General features: G+C 40.7%; 1 protein-coding gene across 2 annotated transcripts in view; it reads left to right on the forward strand.

Moving 5' to 3' along the window:
- Positions 1 to 15556, forward strand: part of SMAD7 (SMAD family member 7) — a 33485-nt gene extending 17929 nt beyond the window's left edge. For both annotated transcript variants that reach the window (XM_003759533.4, XM_023495858.2), the window contains exon 4: positions 13478 to 15556. In XM_003759533.4, coding sequence (XP_003759581.1) covers positions 13478 to 14016 — 539 coding nt within the window. In that variant the 3' untranslated portion in view covers positions 14017 to 15556. The remainder of the gene's footprint in view (positions 1 to 13477) is intronic.
- The last annotated feature ends 507 nt before the right edge of the window (positions 15557 to 16063 follow it).

A 16063-nucleotide genomic window follows, 5' to 3' on the forward strand; every position in this document is an offset into this window, starting at 1 on the left:
GAAGCCAAGCCAGCTCTTGGCTGGGAGCTAATTTTGGTTTGGCTGCTCAGCCCTCAAAATTGGTCCCCCACCCAGTGTCATTATCTTGGTTTTAACTTGCAAAAATGATTGGGGGGGAGGAAGGGAGGTAAGAGTTTGCACTCGTGCCCTTACCCTTTTCACCTCCAAGTTGTCTTCGGTGCAGGGTTCTCTGTGTTTTGCATTTTTTTTTTTTTTTTTTTTTTAAAACATTGCTCTTTCCTGCTAACTTCTGTTTTTCCCAGTGTTTCCTTGATGTTTCCTAAGAGTCTTTCCAGGGCTCCAAGTAGAGCTGGGGTGCAGGGGAAGAGGAACCTTGAGGGTTGCAGAATTTCCCTAGTAATGTTCCCTGGGGGAGTGAATGAGGGGGGTGCACTAAGGCTTTGGGGAGCCCCTAAAAGCCTAATAGTAGGAGTCTATTTGCAGTTAACCGAGTCTTCACCATTAGATGAGTGATGAAGAGAGGAACAATTTACACATCACTGGGTGTGAGAACCCAGTTGTTTCTACTTTGATGGTTTCTCGGAGTCTCTTTATTCTCATGCATAGAGCAGTCCCTAAACTTATGGTCAGCTTTGGGATCCCTTGCTTTTTTATTTGCACAGCCCACTGAGAACCTTAAGGTATCTGTACATAAAAGCATTGCTGAACATCTCCTGGGGTATTTGTGGGAAGAGTACTTAGCAGTCTGTAGGCAGTCATTGCTTTCTATAATAATAGCTAACATTTCTATCGGGACTTTAAAGTTTGCAAAATGTTTGCATTGCATCTGTTATCTTGTTTGATCCCCATAACAATCTTGAGAGGTAGGTGCTTTTATTAACCCTCACATAGAAGGGAAGAAGTTGTTTGGGAGAGATTTGAGGGACTTGAGGTCCCACAGTTGGTAAGTCTGTGTTGTCACTTGTCAGTAAGGGGATCCATTTGTTTGGGTTCAAATTCTGGTTCCTGTTACTTCCTGTGAGTTTGAGCAAACCACTTCCTGTCCCTGTCTCTCAAATTTCTTTGTTAGATAAGAGGGTTAGCTCCAAGGTCCCTGTCTGCTCTAGTTCCTAGGTGAGTGGCAGAAGTCAGTAGGCTTCCTGATGAAGTTGAAAGGCACAAGGAAACATGGCATTTAGGGTTTTAAGGAGATGAAGTGAGAATTAATGGGAGGAAATAGGCCTCTGGTGCCAGCTTTTTTGTTAGCATTGGCCCATGCCATGGTTTGGTCTGAAAACTGGTATTGGGTGGCCCCAAGGAAGTTGAGACTGGCAAGGAAAGGGACAGTGGGACAAGTGCCATTTGCCATTAAGGTTTAGGATGTGCTTTTGTGCAGCATTTGGAAGAAGAGCATGAGAGTACAATGATTTAGTTTCCCTAACCTGAAAATGATAAATCTGGGAGGGCATTTAGGGTTTTAATACAAGGAAGGACCATGCAGCAGAAGGGGAATGTTGGGTCCCTCTGCAAGTCCAGCACAAACGGGTCTCTTAATCAGATTGTGGGGAAATGGAGTTGTATAAACTCTAGGTTCTCTGCCTTGAACTGAGGGGGCCATTAACATATCTTAGTGTTATTTAGTATCTAAGGGATGGGTAGATAGAGATACACCAGAAATTTCTGCCTCTTCATTCTTTCTGTCTCTCAGTTGTTGATTATCAGGTGACCGTAAATAAGTATAATTTATTTTTAAAAGAATTAGTCCCAAATGCTGAATTTGTGAGGAACCATGATAAACTAAGCCCCATCCTAGTAAATGTACAGCCCAGTAGTGGTCATGGGGCATAGTTAGATATTCATTAACATCTGGAACAGAATTATTTAATGCCTCGATAGTGCAGACATGAGGGAAAAGAACTGGGGAGTCCATGTGTTCAACTCTGATTGGAGTCCTCTTAGGTGATGAAATTTGCTTTAAGATTTATGAGTCTCCATGATGAGAACCTTTTTTTGGAAGTTACTACCAAACCCGTAAGGATTCCCACCTGTTTGTTCCAGACAAAAAGACAGCAAGGACACAATTTTGTGTCCACCTCCTGCTGTCCTTTTACAAATGCCTTAATAGATCCCTGAGTTCTTATTCTATGACAGGCAGTGAGTACTCAGCCAGTAACCCTCCAGAATTCTCATAAGGAAGGCAAAGACACTTAGGAGTGAGCGGGAAGATTCCAACCCAATTCTGTGTGGTAGTTTCTTAGCTGAGAATTTCTTTTTCAGTGCATCTCAGACATTGAGGCCTGTGGCTTCCTGGTGACTTCGTGATTAGGATCTCAGATTTAGAGCTGGAAGGAACTAAAGAGGAGTCACCTCCCTTTTCTCTATAACTGAGAAAACTGGCTCAGAAAGATAATACAGGTGATTAGACACTTGAACCTGTACCCTCAACTTGAAATCACATCATTCTTTTATATTGCTTAATCCTGCCATTTCACATGTTGATGATAAAGGTTAAGTGTACTTTGTGTGTTCATGTAAGAGTTAAAAACAAAATAATTCAGCTCCTTTCCAGTGATTTAACTTGGCTCTCCTCTCCTCCCATTATTAGATCATTGAAATCACCCAGAAAAGAGCTCCTTAAAAATGGGGGTTGGTCAAGGACATTTTTCAAAGCAAAGCCCCCAGTCCCCATGGAACTCTGAAAACAGCAATAACTTGATGCTGTTTAGTTCTAGGTACTATACAGCATCACCAAGAGGTGAAAGTCTTTATAATCTGTAAATAATTTGAGCCATCTATCTATGGAAGAGAATCATGGGAAGTCAGTGGAAGATTCTTTGCAGCCCATAATCTTAACTAAGAAATCCAGAGAATTTGCCCCATGGTGGAAATAGGAATTACATTAACATTTATGTTCAAATCACAAAGACTACTCCTTTCCTTCTGATTATGGGTTTCTGGGGGGGTCTTTTGAAGGGGGAAAGCAGAGGTACAAATTGATAGAACCAAATGTGTGACCCTTGAAGACTCTTGAAATCCTGGCTGGATTTGCTCATTTGTAAAACTTGGTTGCAGGACTAGCTCTTTTGAATCTGTAACATTGGGGAAGAGGATTATTGAGTTTCTGAGGATATCTTGAACTGACAGAAATTTTGTACAAAGTTCATTAAGAGTTGGGAGTCCTTAGGCAGAAGAAATACAGCCTTCTGGGGAAACTTGGCTCATCAGAGAGTAATAATGTGTGTGTGACTTGATTTCCAAAGTTAGTGGATGTGTCCACATGTCCATACAGATTTGGAATGCCAGACAAAGTTTAATCTCAGACTGAATTGAATTTGAGATGGTTTTGAGGACTCACTGAATTGAGGTTTTATCTATGGCAGGATGAGTGAAACAACTGACATAGAGCAGCAAATAGTAGCTATGTATTTAGAAAGAGGAATAGTGTTTCTCTGCAGAAACATGAAATCCACGTGTACAATTAGCCCCAGCTCCCAGGCTTGGATTTTTTTTTTTCCCTTGAGATATTGGGACATGGGAGCACAGTAAACCAGAACAGGTGGACTCTGGTGGCCTGGGGGAACACGTGTGTGTGTGTGTGTGTGTGTGTGTGTGTGTGTGTGACCTGATCCCCTAATCCTGGTATTAGTTCATTTGTCATTCATTTGGGGTCATGGGCATTTGGGACTGGGGGAGTGGGAGTGTGTAGAGGGAGTCTGGTCCTAAGAGGTCATGGGTGCTTTTGGGGGTGGAGGGTGGGAGGGCCCAACTAGCTGGACAGCTTGAGTTTAGGAATAGAAGTGATTAGATTATGAAGGCAGACAGAAGTAATGATTAACTTTCTCAGTCTGCATACTGTCTCCAGTCTGGCGTTCTGTTGTTTTTCCCTGTAAGTACAGCCCTGGCCTCCAGTCGACAGGGTATTAGGTTGTAAAGAAAGACAGAAGGAATGAAAGCAGGGAGTGAGCAGAGGGAGGAGGGAGGGAGGGAGGGAGGGAGGAAGGAAGGAGGAAAAGAGGGAAGGAGGAAAAGAGGGAGGGAGGGAGGAGGGGAGAAAAAGAAGAGAGAGTGAGAGAGAGGGAAAGGAAAGGAGGAGGGGGTCCGCCGGACCGCCTTTTCCATCAGATTCAGGAATGGAATTTATTGGCTGGAATGCAGTAAATGTTCAAAATGCCATCCCATCCAAACAGTTTTCATAATTGTTAGGGAACAAGAGGAGCCGGGGGAGGGTAGAGATGAAAAGGACTTTTGTTTCTCACTGTATTTTTCCACGTCTTCAAATGGTTTCCCTATCCTCTAGAAAAAATAGTATTGAACTGGAGCCGTGCTCTTTTCAGGAGCGTAGGGGATGGGGGGGGGGGGGGGGGGGGCACTGTCTATTTTTTGGACTTGTAATAACTTTCAGAGTACTATAGGTCAGTGCAGTGCAGAGCTTTATTAAAAACCCACATCGAAAGAACAGCTATATGGAAAGCATTTAGGTATGTAGGAAAAAATTGTCCGGTGCTCTTGGACTTCTGTCTCCTTGGAATACTGGTCTTTTATGCCTCAATTTTTATTGAGAATTTTTACAAGACTTTCTGTGTAGTCAGCATACCTGTAAGTTGTCAGTTTTTTCAAAAGAGAAGAGAAAGACTTACATCTAGAAGTATTGGGATTTTGTTGTTATTTGGAGTGCATTTGGAAATAGATTTTGAGACAGTTATAAAATTTAGTATTCTATTATTTAGCAAGAACAGTGGAATGGGAACTAGAGAGTTGTTCCCACAGTGAAATGGGAACTAAAAGATACTGGGTGAGTGGGTAAGTGGGGGGAAGGAGAATGTCTGGCTTGGAAGACAGAATCAAGAAGGCTTTGGCTTTCTGTGAACTTATCTCTACAGTGTGGGGTTGTTATTTTCTTGGGAGGAGAGGAAGAGATAGGGAGCCAAGACTATATCCACTTCAGAAAGCCAGATAAGTAAATGCAGTGCACATCCAGAGAGGGAAGGGAGTGAGGAGGGGATGTGTAAAGGTGGAGCTCTCTTTTCTGAAGGGGTCTGAGATATTTCTCTAGTTTGGGGAGGGGGGAAGACGGGGATAGGTAAAAAAGTTGAGGCTTTGGTAGGACAGAGAAGATTCTTGAAATTCAGACTTCAAAAAATAATTAAGCTGGATGCATACAAAACAACAGCCAGAGAGGCCCATTTACTGTAAATATTATGAATGGATTTGGCTGACTTTGGAGTCCCCACCCTTCCTTTAAGGCTTTCTCTGAGCTAAGTCAGAATTCGGCCTTCAGACAGCAGCCAGTACACTCTATAATTTGCATGGCTGATGAGGGCTGAATGCTGGGACAGAGGAAGCAGGAGTCAGCCCAACCACTGGAGACAGACAGGCGGTTTTGATTTGTGCCCCTCCCCCCTCTAAATTGTATTCTTTGACTATAAAGCACTGTTTTTTATATTGGGTTTTTGGGGGGGGGGGGGCGAAAAAGGTTTGATTTGGTGGTTATAGGACTTTAGCCTTGAGCTGAACATCTAAGAAGTTTTGAGGAGTGGGGGAAAACAAGGCAATTGTTAGCTCTTGTAATTGATTAATCATCACATTTAGCTGTAATGTCACATTTATGAATTAATCTTGCTGGCAAAAGCTTAGATTTCATTGCTAGCTACTCAGGCTGTGCTTATGAAAGTTTTGGGGTGAAAGAATGCAAATGAAAAGGATGATTTGATAGAGAGAAATGTTGAGGGGGATGTAATGACTTGGGAGAAAGGAATTCCTCTTAGGATCCTCCCTTGGAATAATGAATGACAAGGAAGAGAAGCATGTTTGTAACAGTTTTTTATTTTTGTTTTTTGTTTTATGCTAAGATACAGTAAAGCCACATGTCTAGCTTTCCTGGTGGCTATTCATCCATTTTTAGTCCCTCTTTCACCTTTTCTTTAGTAAATAATTGCAAGAACTCTACTACCTCTGATAACTTTTTAAAATAGCTAGTTAAATATAACCTTTCTTTCCTCCCCTCCCTTTTGCCAAGGTAGTAAAATAAATGAAATCAACATTCTTTATTACAAATCTAGCACAAATTAGAATACAATAATAATGTTAATGCAGGAAGGAAGGGGAAGTCTTAGAGATCATCTAGACAAATTCCTTTAGTTTATAGACCAGAAAACTTGAGTCCCAGAAATGGAAATTGGCTTTCCCCAAGTCACAAGCTATTATAGTATCAGATCTTGGTCAAGTTAATTAACCTTTTATTACCTGTCCTGAGTAGTCCCTTCCTTCAAGGTTAACGGGGGGCCTAGGAGGGAAAGGCCAGAAGCATTTCTATTGACCCTGTTCTTGGCAAAGAAAACAAGTAAATGAAGGCTAGTCCAAGGTTGGATTATTGCATTGGGCTGTCAAATTTAAAAGCCTCAAATATTAAGCACTATCTGTTCACCCAGTTAGTTCTCTGGTAAGCATTATGGGGACATACAAAGAGGCACGGGAAGAAAGATTTTTCCAGTTCATTTTCTTGGAATATATATATATATAAAACAGGAATCTACTTTCCAGTCTTGATAAGGAGAGTATACTAATAAGTATCATAGAAACTGGTGATTTGAGGATCTTGGAGACACTCCAGGGAAATCACTTCCAAACACCAATGATCATTGAGAAGTACAGAGTGAGTAGAGATTGGACTGATTCCGGTTTAGCTCCAGGAAAGGTCCCAAGTAGCTCTATTTTGTTTTCTTCAACAAATTTCAAAAATTATGCTTACTTGGATTGAACTTTTATAGTATAAACTGACATTCTTATAAACTTAACCTGCTTTGGACCTCAGATTTTGCTTTTGTAAGAGAAAAAGAGAATTGAGCTCTATGATCTCTCTTCTAGGATTCCATATAAGAATATCCAGGGCTTGCTTTCTCCCCTCATGCAATCAGTAATACTAAAATATGGTGATAATGGTGATGATGACTCTTAACTAGAATACAGCAAGATCAAAAGTAACTTCTGAGCTCTAAAAGATCTTTGTTACATTTAGGCTAATTTTAGCATTGAGTTTATTTTATATAAACTTATCTTTTGGAGAGGACCTGGATTTGAAGCCTGTTCTGATAGTTACTAATTGGGTGACCTGGTGTGACAAGTCATTTCTCTTCAGGGCCTCAATCAATCATGGAATATGAATATCTATTTTAAAGGATTATTATGAGAGGGGAAATTTTGCAAGCCTTTTGAAGTGCTATGAAAAAAGGAATTATTATCACTCTTTGGAAGTTGGCAATTCTAAATGCAGGATAATGGGACCCTTACATTTCATCTTGGCCAAATGATCATTTTATGGCTATGTGCAGCTGAGAGTAGAAGTAACATTTCAGAATTAGAATTTAAAGTCAAATTCCCTGAATTCAAATCCTATGTTCTTTCCATTCCCACACGCTTCCAACTCCCCTCAAATTCCTCACTGGTAAACTTCTCACATTCTTTCTTGGTATAGTATAATCTGTATGCACTTGTCTACCCGACTGGAAGCTTCCTGAAGAAAGGAACCTTGTTGCATCACTTGTATATTTCCCACTGCATTTAATTCCATAGTGGTTTTGAGTAAAAATTTAAAAGTAAAGCATTCTAAATGTTTTTAGTTGGTTGGATGAATAGATTAGTGGATTTTTTTTGGATGAAACATAACATCTCATTCCTAGATTATGTTAGATAACTTTTTGGAAGGGAGGAGATACTAATTTTTTTGGGTTTAATATTTTGTATTTGGTGTGAGTGTTAAAGTAAGGGCAGAATAGTATTGGATTTAAATTATTCCTGTGTACGTATAGTTTGGGAAACCCTGGAGCTTCTGTGTTTGGGCATCAACTTGCAGGACTGTGGACTTGAAGCTTTCTTTCATGCTTTTATACACTAATTGGCAAATTGGGGTGAGGGTTGGGGTCTACTCTGACTCTTATAGTTAATCTTCCTTCCTAAATGTTTCCTCTTTAACCTTCTGTACCCTTTAGGGTGAATAGGACTTCTAAAGAAAAATGGCAGTCCTCCTTATAATAAGGGAGTCTTGTTGACTTAAACTTTTCAGGAGTTTTACATACTTTGTCTCAAAAGCAATTTGGTGGTTCTCTCACTTTCACACATTCCTCATTTCTCCCCTCACCAGTCTTAGGTATTATTTTATCTTCCCCTCCCAAGATTACATACAATTTACGCCTTTCTAAAGCAGGAGTTCTTAATATAGAGATTTCATGGATAATCTGTGGGAGACAGTTTATGAATGCCTTCCTAAAAATTTTTTAAGCATCCATTTTTATCCATCATCCTATCTTCCATCACATAAAGAAAAAAAAAAACAGCCCCTCTATCACATAAATTTAGTCAAGCAAAACATATATTTTAATATAACTGTTTGCTTTGTAACCTTATTTATTTTATTTTATGCTTCTTAATATTCTAAGAAAGTGCCAAAGGGAACAATGGCACATTAAAAAGTTATAACCCAGTCAGCATTTGTTGCCCTTGAGGAGCATATATAGAGAATGAGGGGTGACAGTTCTGTGAACCCACTCTTTCCTCTCCACAGCCTTTTCCCATGCCCCCATGCTTTGGCAATATGAGAGAAAGCCTTGGCTGGACACTGAGGATTTTCCTGCCCAACATCCCAGTTTCTATCCCAGTGGCCCCTCTGAAAGTGTGGTGGTGGTATTGATGGGAGTGGGATGGGGGCTCCTTTTCTAGCCTCATGCTCTTCCCCTCTTCCCCTCCTTATACCATCAGACAAAAAGGAAAAACTCCTCCCTTGCCTAAAATGTGGCCTTGAGGTCTGATCACCCCATGTCATTGAAAAGCCCCCAAGTGAGATTCATTCATGAACTTTTGGTCTTCTATAAAGGTCTGTTCATTCATGACCAGGGCAATTAAATAACTCTTTGTAAGTGGTAGCAAGCGACTTGCTACTTATTAAGTGGTTGTTACTAATGCTAGTGCAAACACAGGTAAAATAGCCTTCTCCCCTTCCTCCCTTCTTCCTTTTCTTGTAAAGGGGGATTTTATATTTTAAGGAATAGGGGGTGGGGAGGAAAAATACCTTAAAGGAATTTCAGTCAGATTCAGTATTTTCCTGGTGGTGTTCCAAAAATTCCCTAAACCATAGTAAAATGAAAAATTGTTAGCAGGCATCTGATCGCTTTTTACAGCTCAGTCTTTCTTTCTTAGTTTTAAAACAAACAACTACAACACAGCAACAGTAATAATAATAATACCTCTTTTGTAGTAGGGAGGGGGAGGTCTGAGTTGAAAGAAATAATCAAATTGACCAGATCTTCCTAAAACAGTATTAAGGCAGATTGTAGAATGGAAGTGGTTAGCACTCTGCGTTACTAACCTGCCTTCTCCAGGAATGGATTTTTGAAACCTGCTCGTCAGATGTGACTTATATACAAATCCTCATTTGGAGAGCTGCTGCAGGAGAACTGGGTCTCTCTATAGACAGTGCCAAGCATTTTACTTACACCTTGTCTGGGATTCTGCTTTTCAGGACTGTTCCTATGTTATTTCAACTATCAAGCATGACTGAGAATCAGGCAAATTGTGGGAAATGCCATTCGAGCTGAGGAAACACAGGGAATTGGCTACATAGGATCTGTATTGGGTTTCCCCAAAGCTGTAAACTGTGGGAGAAATGTCAATGCTGATACGAATAAGGATTTGCTAAACTGCTCTACAGAGAAGCTCATTTGGGCAGGCCAGGATACGATAGTCAAGTCCCATTTGCTTAATTTGGATTTTTCTTGTGGGTGGGGAGAGGTCAGAGGAGAGACTCTTTACCAAAAACTTACTTTAATAGGGAACAGGTGAGAAGAAAGCATACCACATATATAACCCCACTACCCCCTTTTTTTTTCTTTTGCATAAGGGAATTAGCTTTAAAGGTCTTTATACTTAACAGACAGATAACTTACACTCTGCAGTTTATTTGGGCTAAAGCTATTAACATAATCGGGAAACTTCCCTTTCCTGGGGTATGTCTGGCTGAAAATTGCAGGGTGGACTGGCTGGTCTACAAAGAAAATTCAGTCTGAGATTGCAAGACTTCTCTGTCTCTTACACACATTCTAAGTGGGAGGCAGAAAGCGTATTATACCCTGTACAACTTTAGAAAAAGAGTACCCGACAGATTGTTGGTGGAATGTAGTTATGGGCCCCCTTCCCCTTTCTAAAATGGAAGCTGGTTTTCCTTTTTGGTGTACATCTTAACCTCCCACCCCCAACTCCCTAAACTTCCCTTGAGGTGGTTTCGCAGGACTAGGTTGGAGGTAATTTGATCCCTGGCTCTCCTCTCAGCCTGCCCCTCTACCTTCCTTGCCTTTCCCCCTTCTCTCTCTCTCTCTAGGCTTTTTACTTCCCTGCTGTTTATTTGGTGCCAGGTTTCAGTGGGACAGAAGTATATGAAACAAAGTATTGTGGGGCTCAGAAAAGGGGAGGTTTTGAGACGAACAATCTGAAAGGAGGCAGAATTCGCCCTTCAAAAGGAAAAAATAATTTTCTCCCATACTTTGGCTGTGTATTCTTTCTTAAACACTTCTTCATTCCTTTTCTGATCTTCTCTCAATCATCAGACCTAAGACTTAGGATTCCCTCATTTTCACCCTCCAATTTATTCTCTCTCACATCCTTTCTGCTTTTCCAGAACTCCCATGGTTAAGCCCCAGTTCCCATGAGAGTTGGTTTTCTAAGGTTATGTTCTCACCTTTCATAAAGTACCCCATCTTACCCCTTCTGAACTGGGGTTTCCAAGGGAAAATTAGCATCTAGCAGTATTAGTATTTATAACTGTTACTATCTGCCACAAGTGAACTTGTGAGAATTCAGTGATGGTGGATGTTCAGTCTCCCATTTGGCAGCCAATGGATGCTCTTCAGGAACAAGTTACCATCCTGAGAATTCAGCTACTGTGCTTGTTCCTTTGTTGGGGGCAATGTGAGAGAAAGGGACATAGACAGATGGACCCTTCATATTGTCCCTTTGAGGCCTCCTGGAATATAAGCTGTGTTACCAATTTATTCATAAGGGACTGAAATCCAAGGCTAAATGCTGCTGTATCTTTTTTTTTTTTTTTTTTTTTTTTAAGTTTATAGACCTGAATAGTTCCCAGGTCTTAACATGTCTGTAAAAGTTGGAAGGAGGTTGACTGGGCTGAACTACACTCCGATCCTCACCCTGCCGGCAATAGTCCTTTTCAAGGGGGGTGGGGGTGGGCACCGGAACCCACTCCCTTTTTTCCTCCTGTCTGGTCTGGCTGATGATCAGTTAATTTCTCCCCCAGTTGCTTGAAAAGGCTATAGGGAGGAGGGAGGGTTAAAGGAAAAACCATTCTTCCCCCTCCCCCCAACCCACTATACACTCCCCCCCCTTCCCAATTTTTGTTAACAAATACAAAACTTCCGGTCCCCACCCTGCCGCCAAAAACCACAGCTATTCCTGCAGCTCAGGCAGATTTATAGTTCTCTGTCTGAACCTTACATTTATTACTCCAGCTCCAGGCATGAGGAGGAGAGGTAAATTACAGCTGTAGCCACCCGGACGATCCCCCCTTTTTAATGTGCACAAACATCTATTTAAAGAAACATGCACCCTAAACACCAAAAACACTCCTGGACTGGTGACTTTCATAAAGAGGTCCAGGAAACTTTCTTCATGTCAGCCCATGGGGCGGAGCTTAGAGGAGGTGGAGGAAAGGAGCAAAGCATGGAGGGAGAGCAACCTGAATGTTGAAATGCCGCTCTTCTGGACCTTCCAACCATCCTCCCTACATGGGGAGATTTGTTGGACTTGAAGGCCATTTCTATGACATACACTTTCTTCCTGAGATATAGACCAAGCTTCTCAGACCATAGGGTATACTATCTTTCAGTCTCAATTAGTCCAGATTTAAATTTAAAGAACAAAAACATTTTCTAGCATAGTTCTAGTGTTGTCTTTTGTGAACAATACTGGTTTCTACATAGCATAGAATTTATTTCTTTGAGTTGTTTCTCTATCACTGGGACTGGATTGGTGCTGAGTGAGCCACATATCCTCATCTAACTCTTGTGACTAAATAGATGGTGAACCCACTAGATGGTAGGGATCCTGGTAGGCAGGTAGGCAGTGTGCCCTATTAAATCAATCACTGGATTGTTTTGGGAAACCAGGATTTTAGCCTCCAATCTCACATTAACTAATTACCTATATGTGATTTTTGGAACAGGTATTTCTTCTCTCTGAGCTTTAGTTCCCTTATTGGTAAGGGGAGGAGATTGGACTAGATGAATTGTAATATCCTAGCTCTTCTACTTCTTACTCATGTGGCTTGGGCAAATTACTTAGCTTCTCAATTTTTTATTTGTAAAATTGGATGATCTCTAAGGTTCTATGCATGACTGAGATTCAGTTAGAATAAAAGAAAAAGTCCCTTGCAGCTGAATTTTGTGAACTACACTCTTAATCTAACCAGAACTGTGTCCTGATCATAGTTATATGGCTCACATTTGGGTTTGGAGCCAGCTGTTTTGTATATTTCTTGAAGAAATAAGAATGTGCCCATTGTGTGTCTGTCTAGAACCCAAATGATGGGCTCTTACTTACAGTGTCAGGATGGGCTGAAGTGATGCCTTAGCATGCTACTTTGTAAAGGGATAGGGACCTTCAAAAATTGAATTGCATTTTGCTCATCAGTCCTGACAGTCTAGAAATCCCCTGGGGGAACTTTGTCTCCCCATTTGGAGGTTTCTGCCAGAGATGATTGCTTCTAGTTCTCTCTCTAGGGATCTGACATCTTTTTTTGGAGGTTCTCATTAAAAAAAGGATGGAGACTTGCTTAGATGAGCTGCTGCTGCTTCCTTTTCGATGATTCAGTATACTTTCACAAGGGACTATGGAGAAATAAGGGAGAAATAACAAGTAGTGAATGAATTAGCTATGTGTTCATTTATATCAAAGTTCTTGGGGTTTCCCTGTTAAGGAAAATCATCTCATGAAAAATATAAGCTCCTTGAAGGCAGGAACCCATCTCTCTATCTCTGTGTATGTATGTGTGTCTGTCTCACACATAATGCTGTATAATATGCTCGACTATGGAGATATAAAGAAGGGCAAAAACATTGGCTCTTACCCCTCAGGGAGTTCACATTCTAAATCAAATAAACATATATATATATATATATATATATATATATATATATATATATATATACATATACATGAAATATGAAATATACATATATATATATACACACATATATATATATAAATATACAAATCAAGTATATGCATATACTTGATTTGGATAGATATGTTTAAATCTATCTAGATACATCTATATCTCTCTATACCAGAAAGACAATGTAAGGAGACACTTATTATTCAAGAATTGCTTATTGAATCATGAAAAGAATACAAGAGCAAATGCTGTTGCCTTGTCCTGAATGGGGCCTTGGATAGAGATGAAGTTGCAGTTAAATGATGTTTTTATTTCGGGAAGGTCATTCTCTTCTGACAGTTGTGATTTTTCTTCCTTCTCCAGATTCCCAACTTCTTCAGGAGCCTGGGGATCAGTCACACTGGTGCGTGGTAGCATATTGGGAGGAGAAAACAAGAGTGGGTCGGCTCTACTCTGTCCAAGAGCCCTCCTTGGATATCTTCTATGATCTACCTCAGGGGAATGGCTTTTGCCTCGGACAGCTCAATTCGGACAACAAGAGTCAGCTGGTACAGAAAGTCCGCAGCAAGATTGGCTGCGGCATCCAGTTGACTCGAGAAGTAGACGGCGTTTGGGTGTATAACCGCAGTAGTTACCCCATCTTTATCAAGTCGGCCACACTGGATAACCCCGACTCCAGGACGTTGTTGGTGCACAAGGTGTTTCCGGGTTTTTCCATCAAGGCTTTTGACTATGAGAAAGCGTACAGTTTGCAGCGGCCCAACGACCATGAGTTCATGCAGCAGCCGTGGACGGGCTTCACCGTACAGATCAGCTTTGTGAAAGGCTGGGGCCAGTGTTACACAAGGCAGTTCATCAGCAGCTGCCCGTGCTGGTTGGAGGTCATATTCAACAATCGATAACGCAACAGGAACGGAGGGGACTAGATGATGTTTAAAACTACTTTGCTGCTAATATTTTCCTTCTGAGTGCTTGCTTTTCATGTAAACTCTTTGGTTGTTTTATTTTTTTAATTGTTGTTTATGGTTTTCTGTTTGTTTTGTTCTCGAGAAATAGCTTATGGAAAGAATTATGGGGGGGGGGAGGGAAATAAGATGGGGAGGGCTACCTGGTAAGTTGAGAATTCAAAAGTGGAGTAAAAACCAACAACACCAAACAAAAGGTATAAATGACCAACGAGTCACAAGAGAATAGAGGGGAGTCACTTTCCCTGTCCCAAATCGCCATTTCATAAGTCCCGTCTGTATGGGTAAGAGAGGGATGGGGTGATCTAGATGGGAAGGGTATTTCTCTCAAGGAGGAGCCTCCAGCGACAATGTGTATAGCTCTTTAGCCCTTTGGAAATGCTTGAGGGGTCGGGATGTTAGTGCCCTATTAGGTTCTATCTGTTGGTCAGGTGTTCCCATATAATAAGGCCACCTCCACGATAGAACCCCCTTGACCTGACCCCTCCCCAGGTACTTCTCCCCCTTTATTAATTGGCTTGGAATAGAAGGCCAAGGGCCCACGCACACACAGGTCTCTTGGAAACAAATATAGAAGATTCTGAACAAGAACCAAGACTTTGACCGTCATCATCCTAACCTTTTGCTACCCTCATTGCTGCCATAATTATTATTTTTTCTTTTTTTCCTATTTTTTGGACATCTTGGTTTTTCTGTGAGTTTGACTTCCCTGAAGTATTGCTTATAAAGTGCCCATTTTCCCAGACCTACTATTCCTACCACAGGAAAAAATTGACTCAGCTTCTCTCCTCCCCAAAACCACACTGTTTAGACCAGTGAGTTGGGGAAGAGAGGGCAAGAGAAGTTCCCTAAGTGGGAAGGAATGGAATGGAAACTAAGCCCCACCCCCACCCCTATTGCACCACCCCCTTCCTTCCTTTCCCTTTCACTACCCCTCAAAGGTCCATCTTAACCCAAAGCCGGTTATCAAGGTACCACTTGTGTCCCAGAATACTGTGTTTTCATTTCTTCTACAACTCATACACTTGTATGATACTTTTACACTGTTCTTAGCTCAATGAGCATGTTTAGACCTTAACATAAGCTATTTTTCTAACTACAAAGGTTTAAATGAACAAGAGAAGCATTCTCATTGGAACTTTAGCATTGTAGTGCTTGGTGAGAGAGAAAGGACTCCTGAAAAAAACTGAGATTTATTAAAGAAAAAAAATGTATTTTATGTTATATATAAATATATTATTACTTGTAAATACAAAGACGTTTTATAAGCATCATTATTTATGTATTGTGCAATGTGTATAAACAAGAAAAATAAAGAAAGATGCACTTTGCTTTAATATAAATGCAAATAACAAATGCCAAATTAAAAAAAGATAAACACAAGATTGGTGTTTTTTCTATGGGTGTTATCACCTAGCTGAATGTTTTTCTAAAGGAGTTTATGTTCCATTAAACAATTTTTAAAATGTACACTTGACTTGATGTTGTGCACCAGCTTCTGTTTCATTGATTGGGATTGAGGTGGATCATGAGCCCCAGACTGGGCTTGTTGAAGGACTAGAGGGAGGTGGGACATAAAAATTTGGGTCAATACCAATGGGGGAATCTACCCCCATGGTAGAGTGGGTTGATGAGTCCTCCAAAAGGGAGGGATACAGTTCTTGACCCTCAGATAAAGTACAAAAATATCCACAACAGACCTTTTACGAGCTCCTTGCCAATCAGGTATCTAGAGTGGAAGTGGAATTGGAATTGGCTTGGAAGTGTAAGCCAAACTTATGGGAATCCCCTGTTTTATGACAAACTAAGGTGATTTGTGGAATAATGATTTCATGAGTTGGAGGGAAAAGGTACCTGAATTTACCCTATGAATCAATTGGAAGGATGACAATATCTGATTTTTAATTTGGGTTAAATTTTTCAAATACAGACCTTCAAATATAAGAAGATATTTCCCAATCTCACCCCCAAATTTTTTTTTTCA

This window comes from Sarcophilus harrisii, chromosome 1 (assembly GCF_902635505.1).
Source record: "Sarcophilus harrisii chromosome 1, mSarHar1.11, whole genome shotgun sequence".
NCBI classification, from domain to species: domain Eukaryota; kingdom Metazoa; phylum Chordata; class Mammalia; order Dasyuromorphia; family Dasyuridae; genus Sarcophilus; species Sarcophilus harrisii.